The sequence below is a fragment of the Zootoca vivipara genome, chromosome 2, assembly GCF_963506605.1.
Source record: "Zootoca vivipara chromosome 2, rZooViv1.1, whole genome shotgun sequence".
NCBI classification, from domain to species: domain Eukaryota; kingdom Metazoa; phylum Chordata; class Lepidosauria; order Squamata; family Lacertidae; genus Zootoca; species Zootoca vivipara.
The window spans coordinates 53,910,104-53,926,133 of NC_083277.1; the positions used below are offsets into that span (position 1 = coordinate 53,910,104).

General features: G+C 43.7%; 1 protein-coding gene across 2 annotated transcripts in view; it reads left to right on the forward strand.

The window, feature by feature from the left end:
- The window catches only part of CACNA2D2 (calcium voltage-gated channel auxiliary subunit alpha2delta 2), a 551,962-nt gene that overhangs the window by 387,847 nt on the left and 148,085 nt on the right, over positions 1–16,030 (forward strand). For both annotated transcript variants that reach the window (XR_009557115.1, XM_060271531.1), the window contains exon 6: positions 7,625–7,763. Coding sequence is in view for 1 of the 2 variants with exons in the window: in XM_060271531.1 (XP_060127514.1) it covers positions 7,625–7,763 (139 nt within the window). In the remaining variant the exon portion in view is untranslated. The remainder of the gene's footprint in view (positions 1–7,624; positions 7,764–16,030) is intronic.

The following is a 16,030-nucleotide window of genomic DNA, read 5'->3' on the forward strand; positions in this document are numbered from 1 at the left end:
AAAAAATAAAATAACCTTCTCTACTTTTACAATGCAGCTTTTATACTTAGTGTGTACCAGTTTCAAGACCGTAAATTATGTTCCATCTCATTACATTCATTGAAAGGGAAGCTTTCAGTTTGAAACTGACTTTATACATAGTTTCATAAAATATACCATTGTATATTTTATGGGAAACCCAGCCAGATGGGCGGGGTATAAATAAAAAATTGTTGTTGTTGTTATTTAATATAACTAGATTTTACTAGATTGGAAACTTGTAAAAACTCCCTAAACCTTCCAGCTCATGAGTGTCCTCTTGCTGATTGCCACTGCACAATACAAATGCACTGCCCTAGAAGATGAGGTCCCTAATGAAGTCTCTGTTGCCAAAGAGTAATAGTGTATTTGATCCCCAAAACAGTCAGTGCTTGTCCTTTCAGAAATGCTAAGCTGTGCCTTTAACAACCCTGGACTTGTCTATATGATAGTAGGGTTCTGTAGGGTCTTTTGCTCTGTGGAGCACCTTTGCTACACCTGCTGCTCAGTGGGAGTCCAGAGGATTCTATGTTACATCTCTAATATTGAGAGAGCCAATCTGCTTGCTCCTGCTGGTATGTTTTCACCGTGCCCACCTCACTGCCCCCTCACCCTTGCCAACCTCTTTTGCAGCTGCGACTCAGGCAGAAGGAGGCCAGGTGAGGGTGCAGCTCCAACACACCACCCACAAGTGATTTTGCATACTTTTGTCCAAATATTATTACCCCCTTTACCACAGGAATAGTGCTGGTTCTGGCCACTGTAGTAAAGGAACATTTTGTTGGCTTCTGTCTGTCGCCACCAGAATGCAGCACAAGTATTACTGTATAGCAGGCACCCCCAAACTTCGGCCCTCCAGATGTTTTGGACTACACTTCCCATCATCCCTGACCACTGGTCCTGTTAGCTAGGTATCATGGGGGTTGTAGGCCAAAACATCTGGAGGGCTGCAGTTTGGGGATGCCTGCTGTATAGCCTTGGAGGTCTCTGAGCTTTCTGCTTCCTGCCCTGTTACGCAGCATCAGTCTGAGATGTCATCTGCCCAGCCGACACAGAAGGCTAGATGGGCTTTGTGCCAGATCAAACAAAGCGGTACTTCTCTTGAAGACCTGACCTGAGGCCTGCTTCTATTGTCTCAAATGCATCTGATTGTTGCAGCTGCAATCAGAAAGAACCATCAGGTGTGAAATACGCTTGGAGAAGATTGAGAGCAGAAGCTGTATTATCTGGACTTTTCTTTCTAAAGCCCCTCTTGGCATTTCTACTTGACTGCAAAGATTCAGTGGTTAGAATCAATGGGAAAACTTTTTTGAAATCAGATGAGCATTTTAGTTCATAGTAATCACTCGTGTGTCTTTTTCTTTCTTTTTTCCTTTATGGCACCGTTGGCTGGATTTCTGGCAGTAGCGCAACCTGTAGGGAGGCTAACTCTCAAACACTTAGAATTCGCAGATCATATAGCACACTCCAGTTTTTCAAGAGCTGTTCTGGAACAGGAAAGATTTGGTGTAGATTGAAGAGTCAGATGCGAGCCAAATTGCCCTGGAAATCTCTCACAGGCCTTGTCCACACTGCATTTTACTGTGTGTTTGCAGCTGTTTGTGCCTCCATTTAATTTGCATAGTTTGCATGACAGTGTGAGCAGTAAAGATCAAAGTTACTTCTCGTATACAAATTCAAATACATGTGTGTATGGACTACTCCAGACTGATTCAAATGGAGGAAATGTGGATTAGCAGCTAATGAATGCTCAAGTGTGGACAAGCCTGCAGCCTCATACAGCAGATTGCTATAAAGCAGAAGCTATGCACAGGGAAATGGGTCATGCAACCAGTGCTTTCTTTTCTCACAGCAAAGGGTCAGAACCAAAGAAAGCTTAGCTCTTCTTACAATTTGACTATTCTGCTCTGTGCCACAGAGTCCAGAATAACTTAATTCAACCTTTCTCTTTTTAACAAATTCTTTCATTCTGACACAAAGCATGAAAAAAATAAGTTTGCTCTAACCTGCTGTTGTGAGGATGGCATCCAGGAAGGATGTCTCTGCTGGGAGCTACACAGTCATACTTCAGTGGGCTAAAATTAGCCTTTTCTCCAATGCTTTCAATGTCATTTATGATTCCAGTCTGTGTCAAGAGCATCAGTAGAGACATGATGACAGAATACAACAGAATGTATTAGCCTGGCTTTCTGTCAGCAAAGAAAGCTTGAACATCTTGGTGCTAAACAGTTATGATACAACATTTGCAAAAGTGTATAACACTTAACTAGGCACAGTGCACAGATAAAACAGGTACTAGCCTGATGTCTCATAATCTAAATTAGGCTTGGACAATTTATGGCTTGCCAAACTGAAAGTGATCCATTGGCCACATATTGTGTGTTCAGTAGTTGACCTGCTTTGTAATGTTTTATTCTGATTTTTTTTTAGTAAATATTTTAGTTTCCTGTTAATGTTGCTTTGAATGTATACTTTATATCAGACTTTCCCCCATAATGTTTTATTCTGCATTGCTTTATTTGATGTTTCAATGTGTAATAATAATAAAACACTTCAATATTTTTCCCTTTAAAAATATAAAGCGGTATAGGAATGAAATGAATAATAATAATAATAAATTCATAATCTGCTCTTTCATAGACTATAGCAAGGAGGCATTCGACATATAAAATCCAATAAAATCAATCTATAAATATATATTAGACATAATTAAAAACATTAGGTACTAGTTGGTTTAAAGAAAATTCACATAATGGAGGCCTGTCTAAGCAGCACAGCTTTCAGAAGATGCCTGAAAGTAGCAGGGATGGTTCCTGCCAAAGCTCTACAGGTAAGGAGCTCCACAGTGTAGGAGTAAGGCCTCTTCCTATATGATGCTTTAGTGGAGGGAAGATTGCTCCTTGTGAGTCACTGGTTATGAACACAATATAGAATTCCAGTAAAGTTTCTAGCCCTGATGACTACAGATTCGCACACTTAACATGTGGTACTGAACTATAAAAGTATTGTATTTCATTTCTTGGGTCCTGGATCAAGTCTTTTCAAGGCATATTCAGCAAGAGGGCAGATGCAAAGGAGTGCTTGCAGAGACTGTTAGGAAAGGCATATGCAAAACGGAAATCTTCCCCCAAACAATTAATTGATATGCAGTCATTATCCCATTGTATTTCTCCAACCCAAATCTTGAAGCTATGAATTGGCATGCAGAAGCAAAAAAACAAGCTTATACAGTTATTTTCCTCCCCATTAGTTATTTCAGTAGCTTTCTTTAAAGTCCTAGAGAAATGCTAGTCTTCTGCAAACTGTGTCTCCCATTTTTTACTTAGCACAGGAGTACTCTTTTGCTAAGAAGGTTTTGGCTACTAACTGTTTAGAAAATATATCTAGCGTCACAGATGAAAGCCTTTTGTTACAAATTATCAAAGAGTTTCCATGTTAGTAGGTGTGGCCCATGAGGTGAGGCACTGCCACAGCGCTTGGCCTTACACACAGCAGCTGCATGGGGAAGAGGGGCTGAAAGGGATGCATTGCAGATGCAAAATGGATAAAAGTTGCATGGGAGCTATATATACCATAACCCTGAATCTAAATAAGCATTCGCTTCAAATTTTAAAGAAGGCTGCAAACAATCAGAAAGAATCCCAGCAGGAAATCGGTGGTAGTGAAATGAGGCTGCTGAAGGAAATGCTATGCATAAACAAGAACAGCCAAAAGGACAAATTTTGGCAGTGTGTATCTGTAGTAAGGGAAATCAGCCAAGCACATTTTGAGAGTAGCTGCTTAAAAAAAAAAACCTTTATGTGCTCCCTTCTCACCCCAGAAAAAATATTCCCAAGGCAGATCAAAAAAACTGAACATCTGCTAGGAAATGGCTAGAGCCATTAGGGTAAAAGCACATTAAAGAAAGTTATGGTCAGTGCAGAGAACCTCTGGTGCAGGAAATCTTTGCATGAATCTTCACTGCAGATGACATCAGGGAGATACCAGCAGCAAAAGAAATTGTCACAAATTGACATGTCAGAAGAAGCATTTTAGAGCAAATAAATGAAAGAGTAATATGTCACCAGGACCAGATGGCATTCATCTGAGAGTTCTGAAGGAACTCCAATATGAAATTGCAAAATAGCTAACTGCAATATGTAGCTTTCTTACTAAACTCAGCAACTGCATGAGAAGACTATGAGAGGAAGCAGGCTTTTGAAAGGGATAGGCCTACAGGCCTATATGCTATACCCAGATAAATGAGTAAAGTTTCTAATAAATGATAGGTGGTGCAAACTCTTAAGTTAAATCCCATATGCTAGGGAGGAGGCATGCTTTTTGTAAATAGAAAGCGTTCCTCTTAGAATTGTTTGAAGGTGGCAATGAACATACAGCTAAACCTATTCCAGTAAACACACATGCTCCTTCAAACAGCAGCCTGCAGCCATGATGTGAGTGGAATGGGACATAGAAGCCAAGGAAGAAATGAATGAAAGGGATAAATGGTTAAGATAATCAGTGCTGGATCAGGCCAAATGCCTATCTAGCCCAGCATCCTGGGTTGTATTCAGCTAACTTTTACTCAGAATAGACTCTGATGGTTAATGGTCTTAACTAACTAAAACCCACTAATTTTAATGGGTATAATCAATGTAACAGTTACTTAAATACAACTCCCTACTTTCCCTAGGGACTAGCCACATGTCTATGGGAAACCCACAAGCAAGGGCTGTTGTTCCCAAGTGACTGGTAATCCCAAACATGCCTCCCCTTGTCCCAGATATAACCTGCAGCCGTCGTGACTAGTAGCCAGGTTCATTTTTATTGCAGGGGGTTATTTTATACGCCCACTTATAATGCGAGGAGGGAAACGTTGGATAGCAAGGTGGCATAATTGCTAGGGACAGAAATTTATTCAGGGTTAAAATTAATTTCACACCTACAGAAATTCCTGTGATACGTTTTCTGAGTCAGAAAAGTCACAGTAGGAGGGCTTTTTTGCAAATGCCCACTGTGGGTAGTATGAGAACATCTAGTCCAGTGTCTGGTTTGGCCGAGTGGTCAGCTGAGAGTCCAAAAGTGTGCCTTGGATGCAGCAGCCTTCCTCTGTTATCTATCCCCAGCCAGCATCTAGTACAGTGGTACCTCGGTTTACAAACACAATTGGTTCCGGAAGTCTGTACTTAACCTGAAGCGTACTTAACCTGAAGCGAACTTTCGCATTGAAAGTAATGGAAAGTGGACTGATCCATTCCAGACGGGTCCGCGGAGTACTTAAACTGAAAATACTCAAACCGAGGCGTACTTAAACCGAGGTATCACTGTGTTCAGAAGTATACTGAACTTGAAGGTTCATAGCTAATGGCTTTTGATGGAACTGTACTTTACAAATGCTTGAATTATTGGCGTGAGAGGAGGAGGAGCCTCTTAATAGCATCTTTAAGCTCCATCCCTTGTTCCAGAGCATCATAGCCAAACCATGGCTTTTCTCTAGCCCACTAAAAACATTGACTAGAATAAAGGTGAGGACCCTGTGACCGTCTTGCGATTTGACCCTGCCACAATGAATTATTAAGTCTTATTCTCTCTTTTTTAACCCACCTCTGTGTCTAACACACCAAACATGTGTAACAAAACAGACCGTTGCTTAGAAGAAAGCATCTTTCAGAGGGGAAGTGCTTGGATAAGAAGGGTGCTTAACTCTCACTGCCAGCCACTTCCCCACTGCAGCTCCTCCCATGAGCCACTTCCCCCCATACCCTATCCAAACAAGCTGAAGTTGGGAAAGCCTTGATTCGGAAGTGCCATGTCCTAACACATCTCTGTAGCACTTCTCCTTGCCTGCACTGGCTGATCAAGATTTCTCAGTTCTAATGCTCCAAGAAGAAAGCATGTTTGCTTCTCCAAACAGGTTAAATCTCCTCATACAAAGAACAAAAGAGCCCTCAGTTTGTTCGATTTGACTGCCAAAGCTGTGGCAATCTGTACACGGAAGGGAGAGAGAAGTGGAGTGTGAAAGAGCCGGCGCATATTCCAGCCTCAGCAGCAGGGAGTTTGCCATCTCTCTCTACCATAATTAAATATTGTTTGCATTGCTTATTGACAAAGCACTAAGCTCCACTCAGTTTTAATTTGTTCTTTGATAGTCGCCTTTTGCTGCTAATTGATTTTCAAGGGGTTTTTTGTCTGATTTAATACCTGCCATGCTACTGAAAACAGAGAGGCGAGGTTAAACAGAGCCAAGAAATGAGCCAGGAATCAGTGCATCTTCTCAACCAGTTTGCTTTACAAGCCACCTCAACCTGACGCACAAAGGCTGCATTTTAAAAAGATTTAGCAGCTATTCCACTCCCAGCCCCTTCCAGGCACAGCTCCTGCTGCTCCTGCTGTTGCTATGGAGTTTACTTGAAGAGGGCTCAGAAGTATAAATGTCCTGGTTTCCCAGCAACACACACTCCAGGGAATGGGACAGGACCATTGGCTGCAAGGGGAAAACTGCTAGCAGCAGTGTCCTGTGGTGATCAAGGCCATGAGCTATGAGCTGAGTGTCTCCCATTCAGAACTGAACTAAAGAACCGGATTTCTCATGCTCAAGAGAAGACTGCTCTAAAAATAATATCTACCTGCTGAACAAGGAGAGTTAGCTGTGGATCTTTCTGCACAGCTGCCATGTTCAAATGGAAGTTACTGAAAATACTAGCATTTTCTTTTTAAACATGGAAGACATCTATAACTAACCGGGGGCGGGTGTCCAGAACTGTGGTGGGACCTATTTCAATACCACAAGCAGCAGCCAGTACGGTGTTGTGGCAGGTGGCATATATATTGCTACCTCTGCTGAGCTGCAGTCAAGTGAGATGAAGCCCTTGCTCTTATGGGAAGTATAAGGTCAGCACTGAGCAAGCAGGTGACTGCTGAATGGCTAGTTACATCTCATGCAGGCATGAGCCAATGATGTCAGCAGCCTATGTAGGGTGATGATGATGTTCAATCAACAGCTGTGTGCCCAACAAAAAGCAGGCCTATGCGTCCTGTTCCTCCTATATTACAGAGCAGCTCCAGCAGATAAAATGGGGACTTTTCATATTGGCTGCCACTCAGCCGCAGATGCCACATACAGTGGTACCTCGGTTTACAACCACAATTGGTTCCGGAAGTCTGTACTTAACCTGAAGCGTACTTAACCTGAAGCGAACTTTCCCATTGAAAGTAATGGAAAGTGGATTAATCCGTTCCAGACGGTCCGCAGAGTACTTAAACTGAAGCGTACTTAACCTGAAGCGAACTTTCCCATTGAAAGTAATGGGAAGTGGATTAATCTGTTCCAGACCGGTTCGTGGAGTACTCAACCTGAAGCGAACTTAACCCAAAGTATGAGTGTAATTGGTTCTGGAAGTCTGTACTTAAACTGAAGCGTACTTAACCTGAAGCGAACTTTCCCATTGAAAGTAATGGAAAGTGAATTAATCCGTTCCAGATGGGTCCACGGTGTTTGTAAACCGAAGTGGTTGTAATCCGAGGCGGTTGTAAACCGAGGTATGACTGTACAATCTGCCGCACCAGCTTGTTGGCTGCTTCTGTATAAAACTGACCTGAGCTTTTGTCTCCTCTTTTTCCTCTCCAGGAAGATCCAGATGGAGAAGAAATTGAAAAAGAAAAGTCCAACTCCCTGAAACTGGAGTTCACAGAAGATGCCAACTTCAAAACGAAGGTTAACTACTCTTACGCAGCTGTGCAGATACCTACAGACATCTACAAAGGCTGTGAGTTGCCCCTTTTCACAGATCTCTTCATTCTAAGTCTGGAGACAACCCCCATAGATCAGGAGTGAGGAACGCTTGGCCTGTGGGCCAAATGCAACTGGACAGTTGGTCTTCTAGAGCCCCTTGCACCCACCAGTTGTTCAGCAGGAAGCAGCCGAGAGGGAAATGAGGTTCTGATGTTGGGCAAAGTATATATGATTGCAGCTCCTCTCTCTGCAAGAAGAGAGAAGTGCCTCAGCAGAGAGGCAGACTTCTTGCATATTTCCAGGAGCACAAGCATCCATGCAATATGCAGTTGCACGCATGCAATTTTGGGGAAGCAATTGCAATTTGGAGTTTGAGTCTTTGACTGGCTGTAAGGCAGGGCTTGCAGTTCAGCTGTGCATTTGTGTTTAGGGTTGCCAGACTCAATAGAGGACAGGACTTCTGTGCCTTTAATTGCCCTGCTCCCTTTTGAGTCTGGAAACCTTAAAAAGAAACCAACAGACCCTTTGTTTAATTTCTAAGCAAAGGGTCTGCTGGTTTCTCTTTAAGGTTTCCAGACTCAAAAGAGAGCAGGACAATTAAAGGCACAGGAGTCCTGTCCTCTATTGAGTCTGGCAAGCCTATTCATAGCTGCCAAGTTTTCCCTTTTCTCACGAGGAAGCCTATTCATCATAAGGGAATTTCCCTTAAAAAAAGGGATAACTTGGCATCTATGAGCCTATTTGTGTTATTTGCAATCTTCTGTTGGGATTACTGAGTTCTTTTTGCCTTTTGTATAGTCAGCAGAGACAAAGGCCGTTAGCTTTTTCTTTTCAAACTTTTTTCTAGGAGTTTGAGGAATTTTAATCATTTTTTCTCTTAAATTTACTTTTTTTAAGTTTTTGACTGTTTTTACTGATAAATTTAATATTTATTGCAAACAGCTCAGAGGTTTTATTGCAACCAAGTGGTATATACATTTTGTGAAATACATGAAATTAAGAGAAAATTAAAGGTGAGACTAGAGTTACTGCAAATTAAATAAGTATATGGTTTTGTTTCAATGAGAAGTAACTGTTTGTGTGTCTGTGGAATGTGCATATTAAGGGTATGTGATACTGTGTGCATCTCACCCCACCCCTTTTGGATCTGAGCCACCCACTGCTGGAATGTGGCCCATGAAAGCTTTTCCCCCAGGGTAATGCCACCTGTAGACCCCCCAAAAGTTCCCCACCTCTACCATAGATTAACTATTCAAGCTTCGCCATAGACAATATAGTTGGGTTAATTTACCCTTGCACAGAGGTGCTAGATAAACTATAGCTGAGCTTAACCAGATCTGTCCTTCCCCAAACAATAGCCCAGCCTCCACTGAAAAATTAGCACACATTCACACACACACAAAATCAAAGTATTTTTGCCTCGCTCTACACTAGAGTAATCTGGGATTGTTTCATTGCTGCTGCCTTAGTATGGTAAGGTCAGGGGCGGACTTTGGTAATATAGTGCCATGAGCAAGGACAAAATTTGGCATGCACACCCCAGCTTTGAATAGCTACTCATCTAAATACAGTGGTACCTTGGTTCTCGAACGTAATCCATTCAAGAAGTCTGTTCGACTTCTGAAACGTTCAAAAACCAGGGTGTGGCTTCCGATTGGTGGCAAGCACCCTGGCAACAATAGTTGACAGCCACATCGGACGTTCAGCTTCTGAAAAACATTCAAAAATTGGAACACTTACTTCTGAGTTTTCGGCATTCGGGAGACGAAATGTTCGAGTACCAAGGCGTACGAGAACCAAGGTTCCATTGCATAGGTATTATCATCATCATCATCATCATCATCATCATTATTGTTATTATTTGCTTGGTGCCCTGTGTGAGGGAACTGCCCACACCAGCCTAAACCTGGTGCAGGTATGGTGCCAGTTTGCTGCGTAGCTGCACTGCACCAAAACCACCTGTTGCTATTTATTCTGGTGCTGTTGCCTGCATCGCTTTTGTGATGGGCTACATGCCCTTTGGCAAGCTCTGCAGCTTGATCCTCTTTGAGCATTGGTATTGATCAGCCTCGCCTTTATAGTCGCACTCTCGTGCTGAGCCTTCCTTCCTTCCCGTGGACGTTACAGAGAACAGCTTTCGCCTGGGCAGTTGTTTTCCAAATAATGGTTTCTGGCTTTTGAAAAGTGCAATTGGCATTCTAATTAAGGTGGGGACATGGCCAGTTTCTCTAGCACCATAATGAAGATGCCTCTCCTGCGTGTCACAGCGCTGCACCTGATGGCTTGTCATGGTGTGCATGCCCATCAGGGTTGTTACGCTGCATCTGAGACTGCTTTGCCCTTGTCTCTGTCATTCCCTCTGGCTTTTGCTTCCTTTTTTCAGAAGAGAAGATGTCAAGTTCGTCTTTGCAAATACTCAGTCACAGAACAGTTTGGTGTGTGCATAATTTGCCCTAGAGGCGATCAAATTTCTATTCACTATTTATTTGCATTGCTTTTTTGCATTTCTTTCTGATTTTCTGCTGTTATAGCACACCCACTCCCCCCCCCCCAATGTGACTGTAAAGTAAGTGGCCTATCCCAGAATAGCCACAGCTTTTGAATCAGGGGAGCAGAAAAAAGAAGGGTAAAGAATGACAACCCCCACCTGTAGGTAGAGATGAGGAAGAAATTAATTAGGCAGGTTACATGAAAATACAAACCTGATTCTCACTTCCCAAACCAGTAAACAAATTGAAATATTTTCCCTTCTTCAAAATTTGCACTTCTCCAACCAAAAAGTGGACACAAAAATGCATTGAGAGCTATGTGCAAAATTATATTAGGAATAATTTCTTACAAAGATGTGTGTGTAAGGCAAACTTGCATACAAAATTGTATATTTTAAGAAAAATGCAAAAATGCATACAGATTTTCACATGAACTTTTAAAGAAAAATTCACAAATTGACGTGGAAATGAGGTGAGCTGAAAACATGAGATACCAAGAGGAGCTGAAATGGACAGATTCATTCATCCCTACCTGCATATGATTTCTGTTAACATCCAACAAATAGGAGTCCAGTCCAAATGCATTTTTTAGAGGGATAAGTTGAAAAGAAGTATTTTCATATGGTCCTTTCTAAATTATAGTCTTGCACACAAATTCTCTCACAAATGCCCCATCCATGTGCACGTACCGTGTTTCTCCTAAAATAAGACGTGCCTCTAAAATAAGCCATGGCACGATCTTTTAAAGGCAAAAAAATGTAAGACATCCCCCAAAAATAAGACGTGTTGGGGGTACCGGTACCTACCCGACTCAGCGGGAGCCGGCAAACGCAGCAGCGCGCGTCTCAGCCCAGCGGGAGCCCCAGCACAGCGACGCGCGGAGCTCCGACTGAACGGGCCCCAGGACCCGGCAGCGGGCGAAGCCGCAGGACCCAGCAGGAGCTGGCAGCAGCCCCAGCCGCGCCGCGCCGCGCCGCACTGCATGAAGCCCAGGGACCCAGCAGCGGGTCCTGCGGCTTCGCGCGCCGCCCGCTGCCGGGTCCCTGGGCTTTGCGCGGCGCGGCTGGGGCTGCTGCCGGCTCCTGCCGAGTCCTGCGGCTTCGCGCGCCGCCCGCTGCCGGGTCCCTGGGCTTCACGCGGTGCGGCGCGCGAAACCGCAGGACTCGGCAGGAGCCGGCAGCAGCCCCAGCCGCGCCGCGCCGCACGAAGCCCAGGGACCCAGCAGCGGGTTCAGCGGGCGGCGCACGAAGCCGCAGGACCCGGCAGGAGCAGGCAGCAGCCCCAGCCGCGACGCGCCGCACGAAGCCCAGGGACCCAGCAGCAGGCTCAGCGGGCGGCGCAAGAAAGCCCCGTACCATACTTAACAATGCTGTACCATGCTTAATAAAAAAAATAAGTCATCCCCCGAAAATAAGCCGCGATGTATTTTTTTAGAGGAAAAATAAATATAAGACTTGTCTTATTTTAGGAGAAACACGGTATGTATGATTATGAAAGAAAGATTTGTTGAGGTCGCTGGGATTATATAACATTCCTGCACAAGCACTTGAGATTACAATATGAATCTAGTCTCACCCATCATAAAGGTTTTTATTCTGGAAAACCTTCACTGTGTAAATGCTTCCAACAGATTTACACTCTGGTGGGAAAAGGCCCTAGGTGTTTTCAAAAGCTCTTAGTGATGCTGCCTGTTTGCAGTCCAATTAGTGCTTTGTCCCTGCATGGCTCATCACTGGGTAGAAAACTCATTCTTTCTCATTAGCTCTGAAGCAGCCACAGCAAAGCCTCAAATCTTCACCAGGAGCTCTGAGTTCTTTGTTACCCCCTGAGGAATAGTCTCTCTGTTGCCACAGGAAGATGGGAGGGGAGAGCTGTTCTTAAGACTTGGCTTTACTCAACTGAATTGTAGCTGAGGGCTCACGAAGGCTTTTTCTGCTTCTGTTTGAGGGAGCTTTGCTGGTAGACAAAAGGAGATCTCAGAGCATCCACTGAAACGCAATATAAAAGCCTAGCACTATGCTTAGATTTTTGAAAGCTACTTTAATTTGCATTCTCCATTGACAGTGACAAATATGAATGAAAGCAGGGTAGGATACAGGCACTTTGACAAGTGGGCACTTGCCTCCCCCAAGCCCATCTAAGAAGAGCGAAAGCACTGTGCCCAAATACGCACACTCCTACGTATGGCAATGTGGAGTGGTGGTTCAAATGCAGAAGCTTCTTTTCCCGAGTGAAATCTAGAATGGAGAATATGCCATGCATTCATAGTGTTAAAAGATATAATAGAAAGATGTAACCTAATTCCAGGCCTCTTCCCAAAAACGGCCAATGTTTGTTTGAACCCATTCACAACAACTATCAAAGAGGAATGCAAGCAGCCCTCTTCCACAGAACAGATGTGACCCTGAGCTGGTCTGTGCTGTGGTTTATATACATTGGAAGTCCTACATTGAAGGAAATGTGACCTCTTTCCTCAGCCCTGCAGCTGACCTCTACAGCAGCCACAGCATAGTTTGCATTGAATATATCTCTATGCTGCTGGTCCTTATATTCAGGCATAGAGCAGATAAGCGGAACAAAGAGCAGCAAGTGGCAGTGTTTGCACAGACTATGAGCAGGGTGGAATTGTGCTCCCCTGCCATGTGTGCTCTAAAGACTTTTTGTGCACAAATACTCCCTGAGCCCACATGGCCCCTCCTTATCCCAACCATTTTGTGGCCGTATATTGGGGAGAGCTCAGAGGGGCTCCCATGCCTTGTGCATATAACACATACTAGAAAGTACAGCTCTCGGTCTCCCTTTAGTGGCCGCTCTGAATATCCAGATTGTTAAGTCTCTGGCACCTGCTTGCTTTGAGACTTTAATATGCTTTGAAAATTTCTCCATTAAGTCACTTAGGAATCTAATCAAAAGCGACATAGAAGCTTAACTTTTACTGCCTTTCAGCCAGACTATGAGCTAGGAAAGGTGTGTTTTCGCTAGAAACTCTCGTTAATATCCTTGTGTAGAGAGACTAATTCCACCTAACTTAACAGCAAAATAGGAAGCATGGAGTTAACCTTAGAAAGCTGAGTCGAACTAGCTGCCTATCCTCACGGTATAATGTGTAATAGCTTACTGGAATGTGGAAGTCTGTCTCCTGATGTAACATGCATGTTCTAAATGTTTTGATTGCTGCCACATTAGAGAATGCCGCTAACCCTTATTAATCTCCCTCACCCACATTTGTGACTTTCTCCAGAACAGGAAACCACACACAATATCTCACTGGCTCTTTGTGTCACATTTTTTGGTGGTTTCACATTTTGGGGGTTTCAGCAGTGGTTGCCTCTGTGCCACCCAATATCTAGCTTGCCTTGTTCCTTTGGCAGTGTATTCCAACATGCACTTACATTGGCTCGTAAATGTATGGAGAACGACATCAGTAGAATGATTTCACTGCACCGGCATCAGTGGATTAGAAATGGCAATTAGTTTTATTACCTACCTAGTCCAGGCCGAGCAGCTAATGAACCAAATCATGAGATGGGGGGAGGAGACCTGAGGGTGGGTGAGCAGGATGAAATATTCATGATTTCCAACCTCCTGCTTCTAATGCAGAACAAGCACTGGTGCCCTGCCAAAGCCACATCAATCAACACACAGTGCCATAGAACAAAATCAAATTGGAGATTAACTCACTCTGGGAAGTTATGCCCTGCTTAATAATAATAATAATAATAATAATAATGTGATTTTAATCTTTGTTGGAAGCCCAGCTGGATGGGCAGGGTACAAATAATAAATTATTATTATTATTATTATTATTATTATTATTATTATTATTATTATTATGGGTGTGGGGTGGATTTTCTATGGGGAAAGCATCTCACTATATGGAAACAATGGTTTCAAAATGCTTTTTAAATAAATATTACTTCCACCACATGAAGTATGGGGAATCTTTGAAATGTGGTCTCTACTCCACTGCCAGGCATTTCCTGTTGGTAACTTGGAAAGGCAGCTGATCTCTTATGGTCACCACAGGTGCCTGTTTTGGTGAATGTATTTGGCTCAATGTAGTAATAAGATGACCCCTCATCCCCAAGAGTGGCAAGGTATGTTTCGTTTCTTACTGTTGAACCCAGAGACTGGTAATAAGGCTAGCTAGCGGTAGCTCTAAGGCAGGCACCCCCAAACTGCGGCCCTCCAGATGTTTTGGCCTACAACTCCCATGATCCCTAGCTAACAGGACCAGTGATCAGGGAAGATGGGAATTGTAGTCCAAAACATCTGGAGGGCCAAAGTTTGGGGATGTCTGCTCTAAGGCACCTGTATAGCTTTCTATTGCTTCTTCAGCTTCATTAGTGTTTGCAGTTCCTCCCAAGTTGTTGCTATCAGTGAATCACAGTCTAAGTTATCTGCCGGTTTACTAATGCAGTTGCTATCTCATCAGCTAGAATCACCCACGATTCCAACAAGCCTTTGTCACCTACCAAAGGTTTGTGTGCTGCTCTGATATATCACTTTAATTTTTCATTTCATACGATAATGCTGATATTATGCCAGGCTGAATTAATTTTGAGAAGATCTCCTGAGAATTATATCAGATGCTTCGTCAAGCTACCTAATTACCTTCAAGTCGACCTTAATGTGAACCCATAGTATTCACATCCTGACTATGCAGAGCCCTCCTGCTCTTCTGCTGGTTTATACAATAATGTATTATATAAAATACTTTATACAATAACCATTAGCCAGGTGGAACCTAAAAACTACTAAGTTCCACTTGGCTAATGTGTTTCTCCAACACTCAGTTAAAAAGTCAATAAAAATTAAAAAAAAAACAAGATCAAATAAACAGGGTGATCGTATGCTCCAGTTGGAGAAAAGTACCCTCTTGAAGGACCCCTGGTCGGTTAAGTCCAGTTGAATTTGACTGTGGGGTGCAGTGCTCATCTTGCTTCAGGCCGAGGGAGCCAACGTTGGTCCACAGACAGCTTTCTGGGTCATGTGGCCAGCAAGACTAAACCACTACTGGTGCACGGAACACCATGACAAATGCCAGAGCACACAGAAATGTCATTTACCTTCTCGCCACAGTGGAACCTATTTATCTACTTCCACTGGTATGCTTTCAAATTGCTAGGTTTGAAGCTGGGACAAAGCAACAGGAGCTCTCCACCATCGAACCGCTGACCTTACGATCAGCAAGCCCCAGAGGTTTGGTGGTTTAGAACCCAGTGCCATCCACATTATCTTTTGTTGTTGTTTAGTTGTTTAGTCGTGTCCAACTCTTCGTGACCCCATGAACCATAGTACGCCAGGCACTCCTGTCTTCCACTGTCTCCCGCAGTTTGGTCAAACTCATGTTCGTAGCTTCGAGAACACTGTCCAACCATCTCATCCTCTGTCGACCCCTTCTCCTAGTGCCCTCAATCTTTCCCAACATCAGGGTCTTTTCCAAGGATTCTTCTCTTCTCATGAGGTGGCCAAAGTATTGGAGCCTCAGCTTCAGGATCTGTCCTTCCAGTGAGCTCTTTGTCCATGGAGTTTTCTTGGCAGGGATACTGGAGTGGCTTGCCAGTTCCTTCTCCAGGTGGATCACGTTTAGTCAAAACTCTCCACTATGACCTGTCCATCTTGGGTGGCCCTGCATGGCATAGCTCATAGCTTCTCTGAGTTATTCAAGCCCCTTCGCCACAACAAAGCATTGATCCATTATCTTTTAAACGTAAAGGTAAAGGGACCCCTGAGCATTAGGTCCAGTCGTGACCGACTCTGGGGTTGCGCGCTCATCTCGCATTATTGGCCGAGGGAGCCGGCGTATAGC